The sequence below is a fragment of the Falco punctatus genome (assembly GCF_963210335.1).
Source record: "Falco punctatus genome assembly, chromosome: 5".
Classification (NCBI taxonomy): domain Eukaryota; kingdom Metazoa; phylum Chordata; class Aves; order Falconiformes; family Falconidae; genus Falco; species Falco punctatus.
This window is the reverse complement of record NC_137584.1, coordinates 82,860,988-82,878,206: the sequence shown is the minus strand read 5'-3', so window position 1 is coordinate 82,878,206 and position 17,219 is coordinate 82,860,988. Positions and strand designations below refer to the sequence as shown.

Here is a 17,219-nt window from a genome sequence, read left to right as displayed (position 1 = left end):
CTCAAATTCTTTCTTGTTTTTCACTATAGATATATACATACTTCTTCTTCCTTTCTTCTTAAAGTAGATAATTCTTGTATCCTTGTGACCTTCTTAAAAAGACCTGAGATGTCTCATAGTAGTTCCAGTCTTCATTACTGGAAGACATGGGTACTGTGCATGCAGGTAGCAGAAACTGCCTGTCCTCTGTCTCACCAGAGCTAACAGGGCAACTGTCCTGTGGAACTCAGCCTGAGCTCTTCTCTCAAAATTCTGATCCAGTAGTAGCTTCATTCATGGCGTGGGGATAGCTATTCTAAAAAGGGCTTTGGGGAAGTGCTTCAACCCTTTGATAGACACTTAGGAACATGATTTTTGAAATGGCTTCCTGCTTATAATACATCTTTATTTGTGAAAATAGATATTGTAATCCCTTTTTTCTACGCTGTATTTTCTATCTGAAATTCCTTTTGTTTCGCACTCTTACCACATGAAATGCATTTCTTGTTTTTCCCTCTCTTAACGATTTTTTTAATGTGTCTCAATTTTCATTGCTGTAAATTTTGAATGTCGTCTTTTTCATGTGATAGTTCCCTACTTTTGGAACTTATTACTGGTATAGTTAATTTGTATATTAGTGCAAATGCCTAGATACAGAGTATTGCATAGTATTTTCTTTATCTTTTGCACGAGTACAAACACTTAATACATGCCTATTGGGGAAACACTTAACTTCTTAATTTAAAAAAACCAAAAGTACTAAAATTGGCCAACAATGATTTGCCAACTTTTTTAGTGATGGATTGGAAGGTAAAATGATATAAAACATTCTCTTTGAAAACCTCACTTAAATTAACTTCATTCAGTCTTCTCTTACAGCAGTCTCAGTTAAGGTGGTTGGGTACCAAAAAGAGGTGAAGTTTGGAGAAGTTAGGAGCAAGTTAATCATTGTGCTGCGTTGACAGTGAGGTTTCCCACAAGCTTTTTGAAGTCCTGTTTAAAATCATTATTCAGTTAATAGATTATTTCTTTCAAATAGCCAAAGTGTATAGAGTGCTTGATCAAATGGAGATTATAGGTATAATTACCAATGAAATCTCAGATGTGTATGTTGATAAAAATGGCTAATGAGGTGAAAATACACACGACTGTGTCACACTGTTCAGGAAGTTCTTAGTATGTTTGAGATGCTAGTATCAGCAACTGCTTTAATTTTTCTGCAAATAGGTCATACAATGACAGTATGGTGACACTTCCAGTGGTGATTCGTGTCCTCAGGCTCCAGCATTTCAAGTCAAAGTAGTATAGTATGCAGAAGATGTTAATAGTCTAAGAATAAACTTGCATAATGTCAACAATATTTTGTTTATGCCTGAATTTTGAATGTGCTGGACTTGGGTAACATTGAGTAGGTACAGTAACACCTCTCAAAGAATACAGGCTCTGTTACCTTAAGCCCTTTCTCTTGTCTTTTTTTTTGAAATTGTCATGTTGTAGTAGAACAGACAACTCCTGTCAAAATAAAAATACAAGTAACGTAACAGTTGTACTGCTCTTCCTTTCTAGGAGCATAAAGAAGGGCACCTTGCATCCCTGCCTCGGGAGGTTTGCAGGTCATTTGTGAAAATAATTGAAGAAGTACTTGGATCTCCCCCAGACTTGCAACTGCTGACACTGGTCTTCAATTTCCTATTAGCAGTTCACCCTCCCACTAATACATACGTTTGTCACAATCCTACCAACTTCTACTTTTCCCTGCACATAGGTAGGTATATCATTTAACTAGAAAAAACAATAAGATAAAAATCTAATCAGAAATCAGTATCTTAAAAAAAACCCTTTCACTCTTATGTGAGTGAATTCTATGAATATATTATTGGATTGCTATATTGTAATAGCTATATTTAAAATGTTACTGAACTCTTGGGACTTAGTAAAGTAAAAGTAATTTACGCTACTGAGAGACATTACAGTTAGACTTTGTTTGCTTGGCTTAGTTTGAGAGCTTTTCCTGTCTACAGCCAGTAATAATGTCTCTAGAGGTTATGTCTTTAACTTTCTTTAAAGTTTGATGCTGCCAAATGGAATGCATAACGTTAGCTGTCTGTACGGACGCATTTGCCTGTAGGCAAATCTTAGAGAAAAATGTCTTAAGTTACCTGTAAATGGAGCTTCTTCAGAAATACATGTCTGTGGTCCTGTCTCCATCTCTACTTGTTTCCTGTTACTGAATTCCTAGAAAAATAAAAGGCCTGAGGAGCATTTTTAGCAAATGATCAGTTGCACTGCAAGATGTCATTGGCAGGTACCATCAGTGCATTGCATACTGAAAGTACCGATGTGCTTTGAGGAGTATGGATCTAGGATGACAGCTGTCTTTAACGTATCTATACTAGATTATAATTTTGGCAAAATAAGTGATGAGCTGTAAAAATTCTTTCTTGCTCTTTTAAAAAATGAGGAACTGGTAGATGTATAGTTCATGCTTTAATATTAGTCTTGTACAGCCTTGACCATAACCTACGTAAACACGGAAAGCATCATTTAAGTTTGAAATAATCTTCTCCTTTTGCAGATGCCTGTGTACCTCCAGTTTTAGTAATTGTCTTCAAAGGCAATACAGTTCGTTTTAGCTCTGTCTGTCCTCTAATACCAATAGATGTAAAATTCTGACTGAGTAGAATGCACTTTTTGTTACCTTGAGCCTTATTAGGTGCGCCTGTTTGAGAAGTCACCTGTTTTTGACATGGCAGAAAGTCAAAATTACTACTGCTTGTATGCCTGCAAGGACCATCTTTAAATACAATTACTTTATAATATCATAGTATTTTCACTGCCCTGAAGTAAATCTTAAAGATACATCACTACAACAACAAATTGTTTTAAAGTGCTTTTTCTCAGATGCTCATGAGTTGATACTTGCCACTAGTCTCCAGTCATCAGCTTGAAATGTAACCTGGCTACTAGAGTCTAAGTATATCAAGAACGCGAACTTAAAAAGCTTTTATGTGACTTTTCTCCTTGTCCTTTCTTTCTAGATGGCAAAATATTTCAGGAGAAAGTTGAATCACTTAAGTACCTGAGAAATTCCAGCAGTGGTGGGAAGTCAATAGATAGTTCTGCATTTGTGATTACAACTCCAACTGGATTTACAGCTTTACCACTTGGAGGTAAAACAATGCTGGCAAAGCAAGGGCGTTAAGACAGTCCTTTGGCAGATGACTAGAGTGCCTTGAAGTATTACTTACCACAGGTTTTTTACAAAGCTCCCTCTGCCCCTTGGTGCTTGATGCCTGCACAGACAAATAAAAGGATAGAAGTGAATGTGCTGCTTAAACTGCTCTTGATTATCAAGTTGAGACAATTGCCACATTGATGGCTCAGGGAGTAAAGTGGACCAGACAGCTGAACAATTTCATTTGTTAAACAGACCTGCTAGAGATGTATGAGAATGGCTTATTAACCAGGCAATAGTTGAAATACTGAGCCATAAGCAGCTCTCCTATCTGTTCAAAAAGCATTAAGCTGATACTTTTATTTGTGCATGATTGTTACCATCCATCTAAATACGGTACTAAAGCATTGGTGTTTACTTGTACTGCAGGTGTATATATACTGTTCCTTCATGACAGAGGATGGGAAAGTAGATCTTATAAAGAACAACTTAGATGCCTTGGCTATATAAACTAAAATTGAATGGCTTACTAGAAACGGTCTCATTACATAGCATGCTAAACAAGTTGAGGTCTATAAAGATAACTGCTTCAATACCTTTTGAATTCAGCTGCTATAGATGCTGAAATAGTGTGAAGTTATTAGTTCAGGCTGTTCACTTTTTTCATTTGGCATGCTGTCAGTGTGATGTTTTTTGCATCATTATTGAATTAGATTTTTAATCGTACTTTTTACACAGGTTTGCATAGGCGATCAATTATGTTTTAGCTTCTTTATTTATAGGAGAGAACTTGGGCATAAGCCTTTATGTTTATTGACAATAAGAAATAAATTTAAAAAAACCTGCACAATCTAAGCAAAGTTTACCAATATATACAAAATAGGAGTAGAAATTATTACTCTGGTCTCTAAGCTATATTTTTCAGATTGTGTATGACTGCTATATTCTGTGTATCGACAATGTAATACCTCTTACAACTGATGTCTTGTTGCTGCTTTGCTTAGGAAAAGCAAATTGAGTCTTCAAGCACTACTTGAATTAAAACAGTGTTAGTTCAAGTGTCTTTGAATAAAAACAGTGATAGGAGGAGCAGACCACAGTACTAAACTGCGTATGGAATTAGTCATTCTCCCATATAGATTATATATGACATCTTACTCTTCTAAACAGAGTAACTTTTATATCAATAGAACCAAACTGTTATGAACAACGATTATTTTTTTTGTGAAAACAGCTGTTGGAGTGTTGTGGTTCTGAATTTGAATTTCTAAATTTAGATAAAATACTTGAAATGGTATGTTTGTTAGGCAGCTTGCTGCCTGCATGTGGGTTTGCAATTTGTGGCACTACCTGCTAATATCCGTGCAATCTTGGCTGTAAGATTGTTGCAGCTATATAAATCTTACCTGTTTTCGGAAGGCCGGCTTGGTCTGGCTATGTTTGCTTGTGTCTATATATATTTGTGTATTTGTTTTAGATATATATATCACTCAAAAAAAAAATATTACTGATGCATCATCATTGCATTAGCACTAACTGGTGCATATTCTTCAAAATATTTGTGAATGAACAGTCTCCTCTTTCGAGACTAATAGAAAGCTTCTTCTACCAGTCTGGTATACAGACTGTTTTCCATCTTAAAAACTTATTTTATGAAAGACATCTGTAATGTGCTCAAAGTTTGACTATTTCAAGTCAAAATGTGCACTTCAGAGGAAGCCCTGTTAAATAAAATAAGCAGTGATTTGTTATAAATCTGAAGTGTGTGTAAAGCCTTGGTGCAGAAGGGTTGGTGAATAGTATTGCAATGTCCTCTGAAACACTTGGGATTGGAGCTCTTCCAGAAGAGCTCCAAATAAAGCAGCCTGCTCTGTTTGACTCTGCTTTGAACAAGGAGGTTGGACTAGACAGTCTCCAGAGATGCCTTCCACCCTCAACGGTTCTATGATTCTGTAAAAATTCCTGCTGAGGGTTGGTTGAGAGGTTCATAATATAAATCCAGAAACTGCAGTATATATGCAAAAATTACTTTGCATTTTATGTATCTTTCAGACTTGTGACTTGCTAAATATATGGCTGCATAATAGTTTACTCCCTCTACTCGATTGTCTGTATCTGAGCTATGCCAGGTGTTGAATCAGGTTTGTCACAGAAAATTAGCTTGGCTCATCACTGTGATAAATGCATGTGGAGTGTAACACTGAGGGAAAAGCTTGTTTGTACTGTAAAAGGAATGCTAAAGAAATCCTTGTTTCTCTAGGGAACAATTCCACTGCTAGCGTGCAGCAGAAGATAAGCTCTCAGGCGCCTAAAAGGCTTTGCAAAAGCTTGCCAGCATCTCCTGCTTCCTCACCTGAAGTTCTTCGAAAAAGACTAATTGAAAGAATGGGAAGAAGCATCGATGACTTGCAGACTATTGGCAAGCGTGACTACATTGATCTCCAGGGTAGAACTGGTTTTGTAGAAAGTTCGGGATCTGTAAAGAGAGTACAAGAAGAACTCTTTCTCAGCAGTTGTGAGTCTGCAAAAACAGTTTGTGACTCAGAGTTAACATCTGCTGAAACGTTTGAAGATATTGCAAAAGAAGAGTTATCTGAAAATGAGGGTAAAGAAGCAGATACAGACCTGAAATGTAATGAAGGTGGTGGTGCTGCAGCTGAGCCTTCCCTGCGTCGTCCGGACAATCTGAAAGGGCTGCCTTCATTTCAGAAGAGTCAGGGTAATTTTGCAGGTTTGGGCTTAGCGTTTTCTGTTCACGGAGGGTCATCAGCCATTGCTCGCTGGCCGAGCTTTGCTGACAAGAATGTACTTCCTGAAGACTGGGAGAGCCTTGCTTTTTCCTCATCTAATGGGAATACCCAAAAGCCATCTGAAAGCCCTGATGACAGGTAAGCAGATAAAATAATAAATTACCAGTAGCTCACTATGACCTTTAATTTCACAATTCTTTGGTCTTGATTACTCTTCTACAAAAATCGGAAGCCTGAAAGTTAAGGGGATGTTTTCAATAGCTGTTACAAACCAATTCATGAAGCTCTTAGGCTCTAGAATTGTGGTGTTTCAATTTCTTGCACTATTTACATAGCAAACTTTAAAAATCAGGATTTTTTCTATTCATGGTAGGCATGGGAACTTGTTATGCTAGTTCACAAAATCTCAAACAAGTAGGTTCTGGTCAGATTATCCTTTTTGCTATCTGCCATCCAAAAATGTGTGAATGAAGAGTGTTATTAGAGAATTGGAGAAATGTTTGCCAGATTTCCTCTTCCTCCTGCCCCCCAAGTGTAGCTAACAATTACGCGTTTTTTAATGTTTCCTGTTGTAGATAAACTCTGGATAAAACATATTCCTCTGTTTTCAGATGTACAGAAGACAGTCTTGTGCTTATCTGTTGTGGATTATATGACCTCTTACGTGGAGTTCTCCTAATCCTACCAGATGTCATGCTAGAAGATGTGATGGACAAACTTATCCAACCTGATTATCTTATAGTTCTTGTGAACCACCCATCTCCTCTCATACAACAAGGAGTCATTAAAGTAGGCCTATATAAAATGTTTTCAGCTGAAGTTGTGAACTAGCGTAGCTAACATGTTGGAAACATGAAGTTTTGTTAAACCTAGAAAACCGAAGCAAAAAAAAATATAATTTGAGTTTTAAGATAATTTTTAAAACATTAAGATTAAAACCAAAAAAACTTAGAACCCCCCCCAAAACAAAACAGACCACACAAATGTAGAATCTTTCAATAGATCACAGACTACATATATCTAAGCCAGAGGTCTTAGGAAGCATATGACATTACTGATGTAAATGAAAGCAACGATGCAGAAAGTCAGTGACTCTTCAACATTAAACATGTGATTCACTGTGTCAAATTAAGGTGCGAGCAGAGTTTTGACTTATGACATAGTTGACTTTCAGTTATTCTGGGAAGTCATCCACACATTTGTGGCCTGAACATGGACTTGAAGCTTCAAAATGTTTTCAGAGTTTGGTTTTTTTTTTTTGTAATATTGATAAGGACAGAGTTTCTGGATGTTAACATTATATAGGTGAAAAACTTGAGTAGATCTGTATTTTAATTTGAAAAAGAATAAAATTATATGCACTTTTTTTATAAATCTGTTAAAGCCATACACTTGCATATGCACCAGAGTGCAGGATTTAACAAATATACAAAGCTTGGATGTATTTATGTATGCATTTTGTAACTTAACGTGTGTGATTTCATCTCCCCTAAACTTGACTAACAGCCTGAGTCTTTGGATTAAAAGGATGAAGTCAGCTATTGTAACGAGGGCAGTGTAGATTGCAGTTACAATAGTGCAACTGATGTTTGTAGTCGGGAATTTTAAAAATTATTTCAAACAGTTCAAATTACAGACGAGAAGTTTCAAGGGAGTTGTATTAAATGCTTAAATCTTACATCATAATTATGCATTTACTTTTAGTTGTTGGATGCGTATTTCAACAGAGCAAGGAGGGAGCAGAAGGAGAAATTCTTAAAGAATCGTGGCTTCTCCTTGCTAGCCAACCAGCTGTACCTTCACCAGGGGACTCAGGAAGTTGTAGAGTGCTTTTTGGAAATGCTCTTTGGCCGCTCTGTTGGCTTGGATGAAGAGTAAGTAATGCTTTGCTTTTACATCCTGTAACTTAATATTTGAACTGCAAGCACTGTGCTTTGCTGGAGGTAAGGATGTGATAGCTTTCTAATTCCCCCTCTCTTCTTAGTAGTTGTCAACCATAAAAAAAGTTCCTTCGGAACTGTTTTGAAATGTTTTGCTTGTAGCTTTAATACTTAAAAGTATTAAACTTATGACTGTTGTAAGGCCCTTAAAGCTGTTTTCAAACAACTTCATCTGATGGGTGCTGTCAGTTGGGATCTTACAAGCCCTCAGCCCTCCTGAGGACCTCGGAGGCCTTTGGACTTCAAATGTTCCGTAATCAACTTGACTCTTTCTATTCTTTCTGATCCGACATGAAACTCTGATTTATATCCTTGTAAGTTTCAATTACTAGTCACTAGACTTCTGCTACTGGATTTTGGTAGATGATTAAGGAAAAAGATCGATGCCACAGCAGCTTCCTTGGCTTGGTGCTGAGTTTAAATCCCTATTTCCTTTAGGGAAAATCCCACAGATAGAGTGCTTGAACCAAAGAGCCACCTCCGTATTGTCAGGAAAGGAGATAATCTTTAAACACACTGCTACTTAAGTAAAAAATATTTTTTTAGAATTAGTCCATGTACTTAATGATTGTACGGGGAGAACATGCATCTAAGCATAGTCAGCATTGCAAAAACCTTGCAAAAAGCTCCTTCTCAGCTGCTGCCTCTGCAAGATTTGTAGCCAGATTACTTCTGCCTGTCAGCCTGATCTTCACCCCCAGAAAACCATTCCTGCTTAATTGCAAGACTTAAACCTGGCTGCTTACGTTCTCCACCTTGGGGCTAGTTATTTCCTCAGGATTGATTATGGGGCTGGAAAGGTAGTTCTAATGTCTCCGGTTTTTAGGATTGTGAGTAACAGTCATTTGATGGACTGATAACCTCGGAATAGCAGTGCAGTTTCTTAATGTACAATTAATACAGGGTCTGAAGCACCGTTCTGAATTTTACAGTTGTAGTAAGCCAGAAGCTGCCAAATTTCAGCTTCCACGGTAATGGATATAAGATATCAAACCTGCTGTGGGTCAATATATTACTATATTGATGCCGAGCTGTGTCTGGTTAAAGTGTTTGTGCCAGTTGTAATAACTATTACTGGAAAGATGAGTCATATTTTTTACACTGATTAAAAACCTCCTCTCTTTTAGTTAAAATTTATATTGTAGGGAGTTGGTAGTTAGCTGAAGCTTCAGGTATAGTTTTTAGGCACTTCATTTCCTTGTGGCTCTTTGCAGTGTTTATTTTACTTTTATTTTCTTTAGTAGACTGGCATTGTTAGTGCAACGAAATGTAGGAGTTTACCAGCTACATCTTTGCAAAAATACTGGTGTAGGCTGGTATTCCAGCTGCATATACGAGTTGCATGTACCAGGTTGATATTTCAAGGATGTCACTCACTTATGTTTATGTTTATAGATTTGATCTGGAAGATGTTAAGAATGTTGGACTCTTTCAAAAATGGTGTGTCATTCCTGTTCTGGGTCTTATAGAGAACTCTCTGTATGATAATGTTCTGCTGCATAACTGCTTCTGTCTCCTGCTACAAATCATAAATTCCTGCTCAAAAGTTGCAGACCTACTGCTTGATAATGGTTTGCTCTACGTGTTGTGTAATACGCTGGCTGCTCTCAATGGACTGGAAACAAAGTGAGTACTGTATCCGTTGTTACAGTCCAGGCACAACCTTAAGTCTAGCAAAAATTACTGTCTTGTAGTTGTTCTACCTTCTAAAATTATCAGAGATCATGTACAAAATAACACTTTTTGAGGTTTTCAGCTCTAATTATGCCTGTAAGTGAAAGTTAATGTTTAGCTACTCAGTTCAAACAATGGAATATTCTTTCCATACCTTAAACTTTCAAGTGAAAAGATATTCTAAAGTGCAGGTGTCATAGTGTGTGCACTTTGGATGCTTTTCCTAATAACTCACCTGAACAGAAAGATAAAGGCCCAGGAGATGGTATCATTCTACTGTATTTTTAAACAGTGTCAAAACTGCAGGAAGATTCTCTCTTGTGCTGCCTGTGATCTAATATTTGAGATTTTGATTAACTTAAATGACTTCATGAGTTACAAACATTCTGTACTTTAAGAAAAGTTCTGCAGTGAAGGAAGGAGAGATGGGGTTTTATTAATTTCTTTAGTTAGTATCCTGAAGAAATAGACAGATTTCCTTTTTAGCCCAGTGTAGTTTTAGTTCAGCATAGCTGCAAAATGAGATACCCTGAGTTTTTGAGAAATACAGGATTTCAGACCTGTACTGTAACTTAAAAATCTGATAATAATACATAATTGCATATCCAACAAAACTTTTTTACAGCTTAATGTTAGAATGTCTGAAAGGTTTGCAGACATCCAGTCTGTCAAAGGTAACATTAAAGAGGTGTCTTTTATTACAATTTTGTAGCCTTCAGCAGTAATGGTTTTTTATGAAGTACAATAGAATAGGTATGGTTGGCAGAAGTAGCAAGGGGAATAGTAATGGGTCTTATTATGGGTTACAGTCTACTAGAATTGTCATGTCTCTGGTAACTACAACTTTGTTTGCAGCATTCCCTTGAATGACTACAAGTTACTTGCATGCGATATACAACAGCTGCTGGTAGCAGTTGCAATTCATGCCTGCAGCTCCTCAGGTTCTCAATATTTTCGTGTTATTGAAGACCTCATTGTGCTGCTGGGTCATCTTCAAAATAGTAAAAATGCAAGGATGCAAAGTAAGTTATCTGCTTATTTTTGGGGTCACGGGACTGGAGAAGTAAATCCCTTCCCCACTGAATTTTTGTTTAAATTAATATTCCTGCCGAGGGAGAAGGGGGAGTTTTCTGGTGATGGATCGTCTTTCTCTTCTAAGTGGTTCTCAGAGTAGTAGTTTTCCTCAGGAGCCTGCCTTGTGGTAAAGAATTGTGTACTGCTAATCTGAACAAACAGCGACTGTAAAAGTTCATTAAGGGTATTTAAATGGAAGTGTTCTATGCAGTTTCATTTATTTTCATATATATGTAATTCATAGATTCAGTGGCTTTTCCATGAGAACTCACTTGTGTACTGTCTGTATCTGTGGAATAATGAGGTGACTTTCTTTCACTTCCATGGAATTGAGAGTTTTACAGCTCTTGACACGTTGTGTTCTTTTGCTTTTTTTACAAACATCTGGTAAAAATTCATGGAGATGTATAAAGTATGTCATGTGTCCTTTGTATGCCTCTCTGTAGATATGGCAGTTGTTCTGCAGTTAAGAGTTCTTCAAGCGGCCATTGAATTAATAAAAACTACAGCAAACCAAGATGCTCAGGAGCAGGCCGGTTCAGTCCCATCATCTGCACCACATCGCACGATGTTTCAAAAGCGTAAAGGCATTGCTGGTGAGTAGCAGAAGGGTAGTATTCTTTTACATTCTCCTGGATGTATTACTTTTAAACTGTAATTTTAGTGATACAGTGCATGAGTCCTGTTGCTTTGCTTTTTCTGTGGAGTTGCTTTATAAATACATCTATTTAGAATAGCGAACATAGTGAACTCGTGGGGTTTTTGTATTGGGAGGAGGGAGTGGGATACAAAAATGAAACCTTGGTCATCTTATTCTCACTGCAGTGTCTAAAGCCAGGTATTGCCACCTTTTGGGATTCTCTTCAATTCAAAAGTTACTTAGTAAAGATATTTTAAAAGTAACTTATAGGGGTTATAATAACAAACATCACAATAAGGAAATACCAAAATAAAGTTACTGCATGTAACTTGAACACAGCTCTGGTGTGGGGATTGCATTGTTGCAGAACTTCGTAATTAGTGATCATCCTGAAACAGATACCGGGCACTCCAAATACATATTTATAGTTAGGAATGCAAGATTCCTGGATTCCACTGTGGTTGTGCTCATAAAACACTTGTGCAGTTCTAACTTTTAGCAGTAATACAAATACATAAGTATTTGATAGCTTGTGAATCATTCTGTAAAGGTTTCAGAGTCTTCTGCCTGGAAACTGCTTTTGCGTATCTCTTGTATAAATAAAGTTGCATTTATGGCTTTTTTTAACTTAAACCTGATGTGTATTTGAGTATTTTTTTTAAAATAAAATCACCAAAAACTAACCCAGAAACCACCACTATTATTCCCCATTTCCTATGGGAATGCTCATCCTTCATATGGTCAGTTTTTGAGGCCCTTTCTCTCAGCACTAGTAACTATAGTGCAAGTGTTTCTGTATTGGTGAATCTGGTAAGGCCGTGAAGATAAATAAAATAAAAGATAAATAAAAATAGATAAAAGATAAATAAAAAGTAGTTACTTTTTAAAGAAGCAAGTACAGTCAAGGCCCACCAGTTCATTTCAAGAAAATTGTAAGGGATATTCCTGTATGTTAGAAATAGTACTTCTATCAAAATTGGTGGTAATGGGTATGGTACAAAGTGTGTTTATAAACTGTTAATATCACTGACTCCTCACTTGTGCTGATAAAGCTACTTTCCAATATGCAGTAATTTTGTTGTATCATTAATTTTAATCATTTATCCTAATTATACAGTAAAAACAGGAATAAAAGTAACTATTTTAGAATCTGATTTACACAAATATGGAAGTTGTATGATAAATCTGGCCTTGAGACTAACTGATTTCATGGTATCACTGGGATTTTATACATTTATTTTCAAATAGAAAAGCTTTTAAGAGGCAAACACCCAAATGACACGTTCCCTTCAATACTGATGTATGTCAAATGTTTTGTTTCTTTAAATGATGTGAACACTTTGAATGAAAGCAGTCGCCAAGTGATAAGTTTCTTGTGCATTTTAGTAGGATGCTATTAATATTTCTCTACTTAAAGGCTCCAGAAAGTTTTCACTTGCTCAGTCTGATGCTCTGCTGATGAAAATGCGCTCACTAGCAAGTGAAGAATTCAACATGATGATGCAGCGGAGAATGAGCCAAGAAAATCCTATCCAAGCCACTGAGGCGGAGTTTGTACAAAGGTTACAGAGGCTGACTGTTCTAGCTGTTAACAGGCTCATTTATTTAGGTAGGATTTCTTTTTTTCATTTCTGTTTTAACAGAGCCAAGGTAGTGCTGTATGAAAAATGGATTTTTCTTTTTGGAGTATTGAAGTGTTTGAGGTTGTTGAAGTATTTGAACATTGCTAGCTTAATGGATTTAACTGCAAAACATTATTTTCTGGGTGATTCGTGTCTCAGTATTACATAACTGACAATCTGGATACGGTTTGTGACTGAACGAACTGAACAAGTTGTTTTAATTCTGTGTTAGTCTGTTCATGTGTTAACTGCCTGAATTACTACCTGAAGTTTTAACTCTGCTGAAGGGAGCATCTGCTCTCTTGAAATGCATCTGTTTGCATGTCATTGAAATGGCTATGTTTGTTAGTAAGGCTCGATAGCTTTGGGGGCTAGTTCAAATTCCACAGAAGCAAGAGAAAGAATAAGTACGGTAAAAATAGTAAAGGCAGTATTTGATTTAATGCAAACTAAAGGATCGTAGGATTTTCTTGCTTGAGATGGTACTGATCGATATGTGCCTCTTAAATTTTAAGCATCTACTGAAGAGTGCCTTGATGTATTGGGTATAACGGAAAACACAAGTCAAAGCAGACTTTCAGCATCCCAGCTGGAGGTTCCTGAAGAGGAAAGCCAGCAAGAACTGCCTAGCAGAACAAATCCTTTTCTTAAAGAAATGTTCAAAATGTTGGTGGAAGGAGTCATAGTATCAACTGTAAGTAATTAGCTGTTGTCCACATTAAAACATATTTCATAAGGTTCGTTTACTAGGAACTTCTAATGCATGAAGACTTCTGTCCATAAATGCTTTTCTTACTGTCTCTCAGCTGTGTCATTAAAAACTCTGTTCAGCTTCTCGGTTATTCTGCAGTTGTAAAATAACAAATGCATCTGTTCTGACTTTTACCTTAATATTTAGCAAAACTCTGCTTCTTGAACAAGTGCACAAAGGTTAAGTAGTCTTCTGTATAGTCCAGTCCACAAATCTGTTTTTTAAACCTCAAGGTTTAAGTTTGTTGGAGCCTTAGCAAACAAAATCTGCGGTGTATCCACAGATGATGGAGAGTATTCTCGACAAAGTGCTCGGAAATATTTTGGAGTTGAGAAGGGGAACTTTCTCTTTTTTCAGTTGTTGCCAAAGGGCTAAGTGCTCTCTTCTAGCATACAGGTGTTGGCTTTTCAGCCTTTCTAAGGTGGTCAGGTTTCACTTGGGTAATTTGAAATGGTTTTACTGGGAAACTTAAGTTACTGCTTCTTGCCTCTGTTTCTCTTGCATCATCTTCATTTAAAAAATAGCTCAACCTGATTTTCTTTCTAGCTCTGGAAAACCAAGTTTGCTTGGTCTGTTATCTTATATCATGCCATACTTGCAATACTTTTCCAATATGGCAGGTTTCTTTTTGTGAGCACAAGTACCTCAATCCAGTGCCTCATTTCCAATCTTCTGATATAATCCATTCAGAAACTAGTAATTAATGTAGAAGGACTATTCAATAAAATAACTAAATAAAAAAACCCAATCCTTTGATTTTTAAACCCTCTGCATAACAATTTTCACTCTTCAGATTGTATAGTCCCTCTAACTGAATATCCAGTTTAATTTGGAGTTGCATTCCTAATACTGGCAGATTTGAAGGAAGTTTATTTTATCACAATGAACAAACCCCTTTCATTTTTAGTAGAATGCCTTCTGACTTGTAATAGTAATCAGTAAACTGAAATCAAACACTTTATCTCAGTGGAGAAATCCTTACTAACTTACATTCTGATTACACGTACGGTGTTTGGTTTGTGATGTGAAAAACTTAGTGACAGGAAGCCCTAACCCTCTAATATTAAAAAATTGTTGCTTGCTTAGGGCACCGGCAGAATGAGCACACCTAAGCACCAGTGGAAGAGAATCCTTTTGTCATGTAAGGATGTGTTCCGTACACAACTTGGGAGGCTTCTTGTGCACAACTTGTCTCCGGCAAGGCCCCTGCAAGAGAGAAAGCAGGCTTTGGAGATGGTACACGAAGTAAACCATCACGAGATTATGCGTGATTGTCTTAGCCCAACTTTGCAAGTAAGTCCAAGTGTGTTTGCGAGAAGTTTGTAAAACCTGTATTCAATTTTTTTTAATTTGGTTATTTATATCTGTGTGGCTGAAGTTGGTTCACTGCTGGTTTAGCAATGTTTAGTGCAATGACACTTCAATGTCTTAATTTTTTAATTTATTTTTAAAACAAAAATGTCACCTAAAATGCCTCTGTATACCCCTGCAACTGCTATGTTATCCTGAGGATCGATAGTTTTGTAAGAGGCAAGATAGGATTATGTCTGGGTATGTTGACTCTGTAGCACATCAAACATCACATCTGCAGTGCAGAAACCAAAGGTGGTACTAGTTTTAACACAAAGAATTTTATTGAGGCTGCTAGAAGGTACCCTGAAACAGTACATCAATGAAGGAATTACCGTTACCTTGGAAGTCCAACTGCAGGCTTCCTGAAACTTTTAAGAGCTGATTTCCACTAGATTTTAAGAGGAGGCAGTCTTCAATTAAAGCCGATACTCTGTCTTTTCTTATTTAACCTTTAATTCTTAAAGTGGGATTGTATATTCTGTGTTCGTACATAGCTGAATAGTATCTCCCTGCTTTTCTGGGTTTATCAGGAAAAAGCTTTTTTGATTGTACTGTTAGTACAAGTTGAGAGAAAGCAGTTCTTGGGTGAACCTATGACATTTAACGTGTTTCTGATCACATATACGTTATTCAATTAAATAAACACTTTGACCAGTAAGAAAAGAGCTGATAGACTAGCAGTTGTTTCTTTGATGGAGCATCATGTTGAGTGCATTTATGGCCTGTGTCTGCTTAACTTCATTATCTGTCAGCTCTAATTTGATTACTCAAACAAGGTGTGGCGTTCTTGGCAGGCAAAATTAGGAGTCTCTAGCATGTAGTTCCTGAAGTATAAACAAGGCTATAGGAGCTGAGTACTTGGGAAAGAAACTTTGCTTTCCTCTAAGCTATTTGAAAAGTCATAAGATGCTGGGCAAAGTTTTACCATGTGGAGGATTAAATTCAGCATGCTCTCTCTAGTTTTCTTAGAGTTTGTCTTCAAACAGTAAAGCAGCCATTTTCTTCAAATCACAGGAAAATTAGTAGAAAAAATATGTCCAGGCTGACTAGAAAAGGCAATAAAGCTAGAGGGGTGGGTGGGAAACTGCTCAGTGTTGTATTGTGGAAATAAGAGTGACCATACATCTCTTATCCCTTCTTCCCTTCTTTTCATCGTCTAGCATGGACCTAAATTGGTGCTTTATTTATATGAGTTAATGCACAATCACAGCGATGAAATGACCAAAGAAGAACGAAGAACAGCCGGAGACTTTGTGAATATGTTGAAAAGTTGTGGTTATAAATGCATTCCCCTGAGCCCACGACCAAAACCAGATCTAATAAAAGCTTTGCAAGAGGTTTGTGAATAAAAATTTTACTTCAAAAACTGAATATATTGGAGACAATTGGCTGTTATATGGGGTCAGACTTTTACTGCAGACAGTGGTTTTTCTTGCTTGGTGTGTGGCTTATGCTTTTTGGAACTCTTTGGGCTTTGAGTATTTGTCCCATACTCAGTGCTTCACAGCGAGCTCACATCTTGATGCTTCTTGTGAAGCATATTACTTATTACAGACTTTCACCTTTGCCTGGATTAAGCTAGCAGTATCTTTCACTGGCAGGAGAAAACAATTTTTGTTTCCTTGCAAAAAAATCTAACACTGTATCAATAAAACTGCTGTAACTGAAACAAAACTGTTCAGCTTATGTCTTCACAGTATTTTAAACCATCAAGATTTCATCAGTCTTCCTTTTCTAAATTGGCATGTTCTTTAGCCTCTGCTTCCTTACTTTGTCCATTTAAAAAAAAGATAATGTATAAAACTTCCATTTAGGATCAGAAGAAATATGAGATGGAAGAAGGTGTAAACAAAGCTGCTTGGGAGAAGACAATGGCTAACAACCGGCAAAAGTAAGTGCCGCCTTAAAGGGGCTGCAAGAACTCTGTAAGAATGTTCATCAACACCCTATTGCGGAGTTGCCTGTATGATTACTATAAATGTTTTTTCAAATTAACAGCCTTACTAGCTTTCAGTTTTTTACTTTACTGTTACAAAAACAGCTTGACTGCAGGTACCTGCATTTTGGTAGGTTGTACAATAAATGGCACTGCGTCAGCTTCAGAACACTGAATCATTTCTTGCACATCTGGCATTTCACCCTTAGTTTTACAGCTGTTGTCTGTCCAATCACCTCTCCTGTTGCTGTGGTCTGTGCAATGAAATGAAGGCAAGTGGCCCTACAAATAACCTGATCCTCAATGAAGAGCATATAATTATATT

At 36.9% G+C, this 17,219-nt stretch overlaps 1 protein-coding gene across 2 annotated transcripts in view; it reads left to right on the top strand.

Annotated features, from left to right (window-relative positions):
• Window positions 1–17,219, top strand: part of LYST (lysosomal trafficking regulator) — an 87,008-nt gene that overhangs the window by 48,432 nt on the left and 21,357 nt on the right. For both annotated transcript variants that reach the window (XM_080388906.1, XM_080388907.1), the window contains 13 exons: window positions 1,546–1,744; window positions 3,018–3,149; window positions 5,415–6,042; window positions 6,516–6,693; window positions 7,609–7,778; window positions 9,240–9,470; window positions 10,374–10,540; window positions 11,039–11,188; window positions 12,650–12,841; window positions 13,370–13,548; window positions 14,692–14,898; window positions 16,119–16,295; window positions 16,773–16,849. In XM_080388906.1, coding sequence (XP_080245032.1) covers window positions 1,546–1,744; window positions 3,018–3,149; window positions 5,415–6,042; window positions 6,516–6,693; window positions 7,609–7,778; window positions 9,240–9,470; window positions 10,374–10,540; window positions 11,039–11,188; window positions 12,650–12,841; window positions 13,370–13,548; window positions 14,692–14,898; window positions 16,119–16,295; window positions 16,773–16,849 — 2,687 coding nt within the window. The remainder of the gene's footprint in view (window positions 1–1,545; window positions 1,745–3,017; window positions 3,150–5,414; window positions 6,043–6,515; window positions 6,694–7,608; window positions 7,779–9,239; window positions 9,471–10,373; window positions 10,541–11,038; window positions 11,189–12,649; window positions 12,842–13,369; window positions 13,549–14,691; window positions 14,899–16,118; window positions 16,296–16,772; window positions 16,850–17,219) is intronic.